The 9089-nt window shown below is 42.1% G+C and overlaps 2 protein-coding genes across 2 annotated transcripts; both read left to right on the forward strand.

Annotated features, from left to right (window-relative positions):
* Positions 1-1926, forward strand: LOC138898668 (uncharacterized). Its single transcript, XM_070184749.1, has 6 exons — positions 1-141; positions 482-846; positions 1029-1241; positions 1349-1395; positions 1478-1617; positions 1735-1926. Exons 1-6 carry the CDS (start codon positions 1-3, stop codon positions 1924-1926), a joined length of 1098 nt encoding a protein of 365 aa, XP_070040850.1.
* A 311-nt stretch (positions 1927-2237) lies between these two features.
* On the forward strand, positions 2238-6102 carry LOC138898669 (uncharacterized). Its single transcript, XM_070184750.1, has 4 exons — positions 2238-2581; positions 3583-3853; positions 3886-4793; positions 6039-6102. The coding sequence occupies exons 1-4, from the start codon at positions 2238-2240 to the stop codon at positions 6100-6102; spliced, it is 1587 nt and encodes a 528-aa protein (XP_070040851.1).
* Positions 6103-9089: the final 2987 nt, after the last annotated feature.

Genomic DNA, 9089 nt, shown 5'->3' on the forward strand with positions numbered 1-9089 from the left:
ATGGGTGACGAAATAGAAAATCCAATCAACAACAGAAAAAATGCGAATGAACCAAACAATCAGGGTGTGGTGCCTCTTGTACCAGAAGCAGTATTATATGATTGGGCACAACCCACCACCGACAATCTGACAACTGCAATTGTAGTCCCTCAAATACAAGCGGAATCATTTCAAATCACAAATTACATGCTACAATTATTGCAGAACAAGGGACTGTTCTCAGGGTCACACATTGAAGATCCTCAGCAGCATCTGAAGAATTCCATGTCGATATGTGTCATGCAAAGCAACCTAACGTGACACCAGACGCAATAAAGTTGTTATTGTTCCCATTCTCGGTGACAGGAGAAGCTCAGACTTGGCTTAATTCACTCCCCATAAACTCTATCACTACCTGGGAGGAATTAGCCAAGCAATATTTGAACAAATTCTACCCACTCAATAAAACTGCCCAACAGATTGATGATATATTGAGCTACAGGCAGAGACCAACAGAATCACTACAAAAACGTGGGATATGTTCAAGGGTATGTTGGTTAAGTGTCCACATCATGGCATTCCAGATCAGATGTTGGGGCAGAGATTCTACATGGGACTGGCTGACGGCTTAAAGGCCAATGTTGATGCTTTAGCAGGGGGAGCATTTTTGAGTAAAACATTTGGAGAATGCAAGATCCTACTTGATAAGATAGCCCAAAACTCAGGATGGATGACAAGAGTTTCTACGATCACTCTGGTAGTTCACTCAGTGGCTTTGGACCCAAACAACTCCATAGCTAAGAATATGGCCACTCTAATGACACAAATGAGTATCATCACCAAGAAGATTGATGAATCAGGCAGCAGGTTCACATAGTTGACGCAACTAATAGGGGCTTATGTACACCATGCATTAATCAACCATATGCTTGCTCGTGGAGTGCGGAAGGTGACAACCAGCACTATCAAGAAGATATGAATTATGTAGCCAACTATGGGGGATAGGGGCAAGGTGGTCAGAATTGGTGTCAACAAAATCAACAATATAGACCAGCGCAGCAGCAGTATAATAACAACAACAATCCTGGAGCTATACGACCATTGGGTCAAGTTGTGCCTTACCAAAGGCAACAGGGTTACAACCAGCAAAATCAGCAGCTGACTTACCAACAACCTCAACAACAACAGATTATGAGACAAGATGATGGTTTTACTGAACTTAAGGGAATGCTGCAACAACTGATTGGGTCCACGGGAAAAATGTAACAGAGAGTAGACTCACATGAATCAGCGATAAAGGGTATTGAGATTCAATTAGGATAGATTTCTATGGCTCTAAACAATCGTCCCCAAGGGACGTTACCTGCAGATACACAAGTCAATCCAAAAGAACAGGGCCCGAAACAGCTTATGGCAGTGAGTCTACGAAATGGTAGAGACCTAGAGCTGAAGCAAGAGCTGGCTCGCAAAATTTGACCTACTGAAACACTTGTGCCAGTACCCATTGAGATAGATGATTCAACAGGGTTGACAGAGGTGACGGTACAACATGCACAAGAGAGCACAAGCAAAGAAAAAGAGGTTGTGAAGGAGACTGAGGTAGCACAAGAAACGCCAGTAGAAGCAGTGCCTGAGCAGGTTCAAAATCAAATCACAGGAAAGAAGCGTCCTCCATCACCCTTCCCCCAAAGATTGGCCAAATATAAAAAAAATAAGCAGTATAAGAAATTCTTGGAGATGTTGAAACAAATTTAGGTTAACATTCCATTGATTGACGCCTTAAAGGAAATGCCTGGTTATGCAAAAATGATGAAGGACTTGATGTCTCGTAAGTTCGACTTTCAAGACTTGGCCATAGTTACACTGACTCAGACATGTAATGTTGTTGTGAAGAGACCCATAGCTGAGAAGTTATCTGATCTAGGGAGTTTTACAATCCCACAATAGGTAACTATGCATTTGCTAAGGCACTTTGTGATTTGGGGGCAAGCATAAACTTGATGCCCTTGGCTATCTATAAAAAGTTAGGCATTGGAAGAGCTAGACCCACGTCCATGTTACTATAGCTGACCGATAGGACAGTGAAGAGGCCCTCTGGTATCCTTGATGATGTATTAGTATAGGTTGGGAAGTTTGTGTTCCCGGCAGATTTTGTCATTCTAGACTGGCGGGTTGACGAGGAGATTCCCATAATTTTGGGAAGACCATTCTTGGCCACTGGGAGAGCTTTAATCGACTGTGAGATGGGAGAGTTCTAAATGAGACTAAATGATAAGGAAATAACATTCAATGTGCAGAAATCTATGCGGAGACCAAGTGAATTTGCTAACCGCTCTCTAATAGAAGTCGTGAATGTAATTTTAGAGGAGGAAGATGAAACCTTGAACTCTAAAGACCCTTTAGCGGTTTGTCTCATGAACTTAGATGAAGTAAATGGAGAGGATTTGGCGGAATGGGTACTGGCCCTTGAAGGCCAAGGGTTTTGGAAAAGAGAGCTCGAATTTGAGCCTTTGCACTTAGAAGAAAGAAAAATTCCTCCAGCTAAGCCATTGATAGAAGAGCCACCAAAGTTGGAGCTGAAGCCGCTACCACCTCACCTCAGGTATGCTTTCTTGGGACCTAGCTCAACTTTACCTGTTATTATCTCATCTAGGTTTTTAGATATGCAGAAAGAACAGCTTTTGCAGGTATTGAGTGAGTGCAAAACTGTAATTGGTTGGACCATTGCAGACATTAAGGGTATCAGCCCGACCTTCTGTATGCATAAGATAAGGAAGTTGTGAAAAAAGAGGTGATAAAGTAGTTAGATGCGGGAATTATTTTCCCCATCTCCGACAGCAACAGGATTAGCCCAGTCTAATGTGTACCTAAGAAAGGTGGGATGAATGTAGTGCAAAACGATAACAACGAGTTGATATCAACAAGAACAGTCACGTGATGGCGAATTTGTATGGACTATAGAAGATTGAACAAGGCCACCCGAAAAGACCATTTTCCCTTGTTGTTCATTGATCAAATGCTAGATAGATTGGCGGGGAAGTCTCACTTTTGCTTTCTAGATGGATACTCGGGGTATAATCAAATCTCCATTGCCCCGAAAGATAGAGAGAAAACATCATTCACCTGTCCATATGGCGTCTACACCTTTCGGAGGATACCGTTCAGCCTATGCAATGCACCCGCCACATTTTAAAGGTGCATGATATCCATCTTCACTGATATGGTTGAGGACATCATGGAGGTCTTTATGGATGATTTTTCAGTGGTGGGAGACTCATTCGATGATTGCCTAAGGAATTTGAAAAGAGTGCTAAAAAGATGTGTCGAGACGAATCTGGTACTCAACTAGGAAAAATGTCATTTCATGGTACAAGAAGGTATAGTCTTGGGACACCTATTGTCGAGTAAGGGCATTGAGGTAGATTGTACCAAAGTTGATGTGATTGAAAAGCTTCCACAACCCATGTCCGTCAAAGCAATAAGAAGTTTCTTGGGGCACGCCGGCTTCTATAGAAGATTTATATAAGAATTTTTCAAAACTGCTAACCCCTTGTGTAAATTACTTGAAAAAGATCACCCTTTTGTGTTTTCGGATGATTGCAGGGTAGCTTTTGAGGAATTGAAGAAGAGGCTGGTGACAACACCCATCATAGTTGCACCTGACTGGGAGCAACCATTTGAGCTGATGTGTGATGCAAGCGACTATGATGTGGGAGCAGTGCTTGGACAGCGCAAAGACAAAGTCATGCATCCAATATATTACGCTAGTAGAGCTTTGAGTGGTTCCCAACTAAAATACATGATGATCGAGAAGGAGATGCTAGCAATGGTGTTTGCATTTGACAAATTCAGGTCATACCTGATTGGCTCTAAGGTAATTATTTATACTGACCATGCTGCTCTCAGGTAGAAGTGTTTGATGTATGCGGAATTGATTTCATGGGGCCTTTCGTCAGCTCATATGGCAACAAATACATACTCGTAGCTGTAGACTACGTGTCCAAATGGGTGGAAGCTGCAGCGCTCCCTACAAATGATGCAAAGGGGATAATCAATTTTTTGAGAAAGAATATATTCACCCGATTTGTCACTCCAAGGGCAATAATCAGTGACGGAGGCACTCACTTCTGTAATCGACCCTTCGCAAAATTGTTAGAAACGTATGATGTACGCCACAAGGTCGCCACCCCATACCATCCACAAACGAGTGGGAAAGTGGAAGTTTCGAATAGAGAGATAAAGAGTATTTTAACAAAGACTGTGAATGCTACAAGAACAGATTGGACGAGAAATCTAGATGATTCACTCTGGGCCTACCGTACTGCTTTCAAAACTCCAATTGGCATGTCGCCATATAAATTGGTGTTTGAGAAGACGTGTCACTTACTAGTGGAGTTGAAGCATAGAGCTTTGTGGACATTGAGGCAGCTTAATCTTGATATAGAAGTTGCGGATACAAGTAGAGTCACAGAGTTACCCGAGCTTGATGAGTTTCATTACCACACTTTTGAGAGCACAAGATTATACAAGGAGAGAATGAAAATGATGCATGATAAAAATATTCTTGAGCGGAGTTTTAAACCCGAAGATATGATATTGCTATACAATTCAAGATTGAGGTTATTTTTGGGTAAATTAAAGTCAAGATGGTCAGGACCATTTAGTGTGGTAGAGATTCACCCGACCGGAGCCATAGAGATTGCTGCAGCAAATGACTCTCGCGCGTTTAGGGTCAATGGGCACATGTTAAAACATTATTTGGGCATGGAAGATGCGAAAGTAGTATCGGTGACTCATTTGCTCGAGCCACAAAGGTTAAGCAAGCCTTAAGTGAAATTATCTACGTCGTGCCACGACGTTAAATCAGACGCTTTATGGGAGGCAACCCATTGTAATGTTGTAATGTTGTAATGTCGTATTCGTCGTGCCGCGAGGTTAATTGAGGTACTCGTTGGGAGGCAACCCAATTCATAGTTGATTTTTAGTGTAGTTAGAATTTTTCTTTTCGTTTTTAGGTACTAACAAGTTTGCAGGTGATTTTGGGCGAGACGATCAGAGCTTTAAGCGTCACAAGAAGGAAACCAGGTGACGTAGCTTGCTCCGCGAGGGGTAAGGCCAGGTAGAGCTGACGTTTGAGCTCGCACCGCCAGAGGTGAAGCCAGGTGAACCAGGCGCTACGGCTCGCATCGCCAAAGGTGAGCCCAGGTATTTCGCGCGTCAGGCTTCGTGCAGCAAGCCTCCAAGCTCGCGTTTGAGCTGGCTAGGTAAGGTATTACGCGAGGTTATGCACCATGCGACGCCAGGTAAGTTTTTTTACGGCCTCTTTAAATTTTTCTCCCCTTATTTTATTCGAACCTCCTCACTTACATGCCCAAAACACTGAACAAAATACAAAAACCCTAACCTAATTTAGACCAAACACACAACAAAAGAAAAAAAAATCTCAAACACCCTTCACCCTTTACCAGTTTTGCTCTCACCATTGCACAACACTGCACAAATCTCCCCTTGTCTCACCAGAAATTTTCAAGCAACTCCTTCCTCTCAAAAGCTTCTAAGGTATGATTCTTCTCTCTTTCCCTTGCAATTTCGAGTTGGGTAAAGGTATGCAATTACACACAAAATTTGGTGGTTGCTCTTCATTGTAGTATTGTGTTTGTGTGTCCCAACCCCAAGAACCCCATAGGAATGGTGTTGCGATTGTATGAACATGTGGTAGTACGGAACTTCCAAGCCGATTTGGGAGGGTGAGGCAATCCCCCACCCCTATAAGCACTCCCATGTCACTAGTTGCATGCTAAGTGTTTGCTATAATGCCTCAATGGCATTCCTTGTCCCCATTGGAGCCCGAGTCTCCGAGATTAATAGATTAGTGTTGTGTAGTCGTGCACCACGTTAAAATTTTAAGTATGGGGTGGCTCATGGATAGCCCATGTGTTGTTCTTTGATTCTAATGTTAAGAAAATACGAGGTGAAGTCTGAGTAACCTCGGAATGTTGGGCAACACTATGTGTGTAATGTGTAATACAGTTTTAACTGATTAATGATTACTTGAGTAGGAACGAATATGCCTCCGAGAAAAGACACAGGCAAAGGAAAGGCTACTTCCATTGTGCCGGCTAAAGCAAAGGCGGCCTCCGCACCTCCCCCAAAGAAGAGAAAATGGGGAGAAGCTACCTCCAATCTAAGTGGAGTATAAGCTGTGGCAGCTATAGAAGCCATGCATCAACAACCACAAGGACAACAGGAGTTTGGCATCAACAACATACCACCGCATACTAAGGATTGGTACAAGCGTTGTAGGCCTAAACATGTACACCCGGAAGCAGCTATCCACGAATGCAGCTTGAAAGCAAAGTATGAGGCAATTTTCAGGGGCATTCAGGACAAGGGGTTGAGCTATATATTCAAGAACACATGGGACATTAATCTCAACTTAGTCCGAGAATTCTATGCAGTGTTTGATCTACAAAATACTGAACAGCTGGTGACGATTCATGGGCGATTGATAGATTTTTCAGCTACGGCCATATGTAACATTTTAGGTGCTCCGGATGTTCCTGTGGAACCATTGGGCCACTTCATCCGCCGGCCTACATATAGAGAGCTGAGACACACGCTTTGTGGTGTCGATTCTACGGCAGCATGGGTCCGGGATAAGGAAACTAATCGGCACAAGAGGTTCCCCAAGAAGAAGATGAGGGCGGAGGCTCAAGTGAGGCTTAAACTGATAAATGCACGGCTTCTACCGTGCAATCATGGAGCGCTCATTAGCCGTGAGAGGACATGTACGCTCTACTTCCTCATGACCGGTCAAAGGGTGAATGTGGGTCATCTGATCCACTACCAAATGTCTTTAGTCAGAACGAGTAAGAAGGTCGATCGAATGCCATTTGCCAATTTTCTAACTCAGTACTTAAGACATGAGGAGGTTGCGGAGGAGCCAGAGTTTGACCACATCATCGATCAGCCCCTACGACAAACGGACATCACTAGTCTCCGGCTGAAAGAAGAGACTGCCATGACATCTTTAACAGGTGCAGAGCGCAATGCTCATGATGATAGTTTTATGGCCCATATCTATGGGATGATGGATTTGCAGCTAAGGATAGGGGGTCGTCCGGCCACATCTGAGGAGAGGACCTTATTGGAGCAGCGGTACCCGCTCAATGGTCATGCCCAGCAGTTGGTTAGGACAGGTGATGGCTATAGACTCCCCGATGATGAGGATAGCAACAATCCTGAGCAGTCTGAGGCTGAGCCGGAGCAGTCAGATGATGAGGATGATGATGATGATGAGGAGGAAGCACATGGTGAAGAGTGAAGAGCCTTAGAGTATGAGGACGCAATTTGATCAGGGAGTTTCCTTTCACCCTACTCATTTTTCTTATTTTGTCAATTTGTGCGTGCACTGAGGACAATGCATGATCTAAGTGTGGGGTGGAGACTTGTAGAAATTACTTGTAGTTGTTTTAGTAAGTGTCATTTTCGTTAGATAATGGTTTTAGTTATTTGTTTTAAGAATTTGGTTTTAGTGATTTGTTTTTGTTATTTATTTTAGTTAGAAAATATAAAACAAATGATATATATATATATATATATATATATATAGAGAGTGAGAGAGAGAGAGAGAGAAAGAGAGAGAGAAACTGGACTCTTCCCGACGATGGATCTCCTAGACAGTTTTCTTGAGGGAAGTAAGTTTAGAGAAAAAAACCAAAAAGATTTTTTTTAGGTAGTCTAGTAATTCCCCCTTGGTTTTTCTTTGGGCCGCGGTTATTTTTCAAGGGCTTTTAGTTGAACCGGGTATAGTTAGTTTAATTTTTAGGAGTAAAAATCACGGAGCTATGCATTTAATTGTAGCAATATCTCTTAGTTTTGTTATACCTTAAGAATAGTTAGTACTATGGTTGTGACACTTAGACTCGATTTTTTGACTCTAGCATAAGTACCTTAAATCGTAGATTCCTAATTTTGCTTAACTGCTTTGACTGGAGTGTCGCGATGAAACCAATCCTGAGTGAGTAATGTGTCATGTCTGTGTGAGTTTTGTATGTATTCTGTGCATTGCATTTGATGTCTAGAATTTGCCATCTGTGCGTGCAAAACGAAATAGTAGTCTTGTTCAGTCTGAGAAGTGATATAGGCGTTTCTTTGTTAAGCCAGATATATATAGTTTACCCACCTAAAAGTTATGTATTGTAGTTAACCCCTTTGAGCCTATAATCATGTTTCTTTGGTAACCAAATTACAAGCCGTACCCCTTTGTTTGAATCGACCATATATTTGAACCTTGTCACCTCTCATGAGCACTTGAATTGTGATGAATTATGAAAAAGTTAAAGTGTGGGGGTGGTGGATTGGCTTTTGAGCGGAACAATTGAGATAAGGAGAAAGGTGCACCGTTTGAAAAGAAAAAAAAATAATTCTTGATGGTGGTGGCTAGTGATATACTGGTGCTTAAAGAAGTAGGAGCTAATATAAAGTGAAGTTAAGGTGGAGTTTTGGTTTGACATAAATATGGGCTTGAATATTAAAGTGTATGTATTAAAGTGTTTAAGGGAGATGTAGTCACTTATATCCAAATGTATCCTACCCGATCCGCAGCCTACATTACAACCAATCAAAGTTCTATTTGATTTTAGACTGAATAAGCTCGATTAATAGAGTATTACACTACGGACAAGCCTATGGTGCATCATTTGTGGCATGTGAATGTTATTTCTGAGAGCGAGTGAATTTTTCCTATCTTGAGTTCCTACTTTTTTAAAATTCATTGTGTGTGGAACTGAGCTCTTTTTTGGGTGAAGGCACGTGATTCATAAAGAAAAGGTAATGTCATTGACCTCCATATTACAGTAAGTGAATTGTGAATAAGTCATGGTATTTGTGTGTCAAATCTTGAGGCGAGGATGTTACACCTTTGTGCTTAGACTATTTTAAATATTCTTGGTGCAAGGAGTTAAGGGAATTACTTAGTGACGTTGTGTCTGTAAGTGTGGTCTGATTGTTCGAGGACGGACAATATTTAAGTGTGGGGTATTGATGTGTGGCTATAATTTACGGTTTAGCACACTATCCGCCTTGCAGTTTATACACTTTAATGATAA

This window comes from Nicotiana tomentosiformis, chromosome 9 (assembly GCF_000390325.3).
Source record: "Nicotiana tomentosiformis chromosome 9, ASM39032v3, whole genome shotgun sequence".
In the NCBI taxonomy this organism is placed as follows: domain Eukaryota; kingdom Viridiplantae; phylum Streptophyta; class Magnoliopsida; order Solanales; family Solanaceae; genus Nicotiana; species Nicotiana tomentosiformis.

Excerpts from the sequence above, each read along its gene's own strand:
- LOC138898669 (XM_070184750.1), top strand. The coding sequence starts at position 2,238 with ATGAGACTAAATGATAAGGAAATAACATTCAATGTGCAGAAATCTATG. Across the intron at positions 2,582-3,582 it reads CCGCTACCACCTCACCTCAG|GGTAGCTTTTGAGGAATTGA; the intron begins GTATGCTTTCTT and ends GGATGATTGCAG. Across the intron at positions 3,854-3,885 it reads CATACCTGATTGGCTCTAAG|GTAGAAGTGTTTGATGTATG; the intron begins GTAATTATTTAT and ends TGCTGCTCTCAG.
- LOC138898668 (XM_070184749.1), top strand. The coding sequence starts at position 1 with ATGGGTGACGAAATAGAAAATCCAATCAACAACAGAAAAAATGCGAAT. Across the intron at positions 847-1,028 it reads ATTGATGAATCAGGCAGCAG|ACCAGCGCAGCAGCAGTATA; the intron begins GTTCACATAGTT and ends TCAACAATATAG. Across the intron at positions 1,618-1,734 it reads TAGAAGCAGTGCCTGAGCAG|GTTAACATTCCATTGATTGA; the intron begins GTTCAAAATCAA and ends AAACAAATTTAG.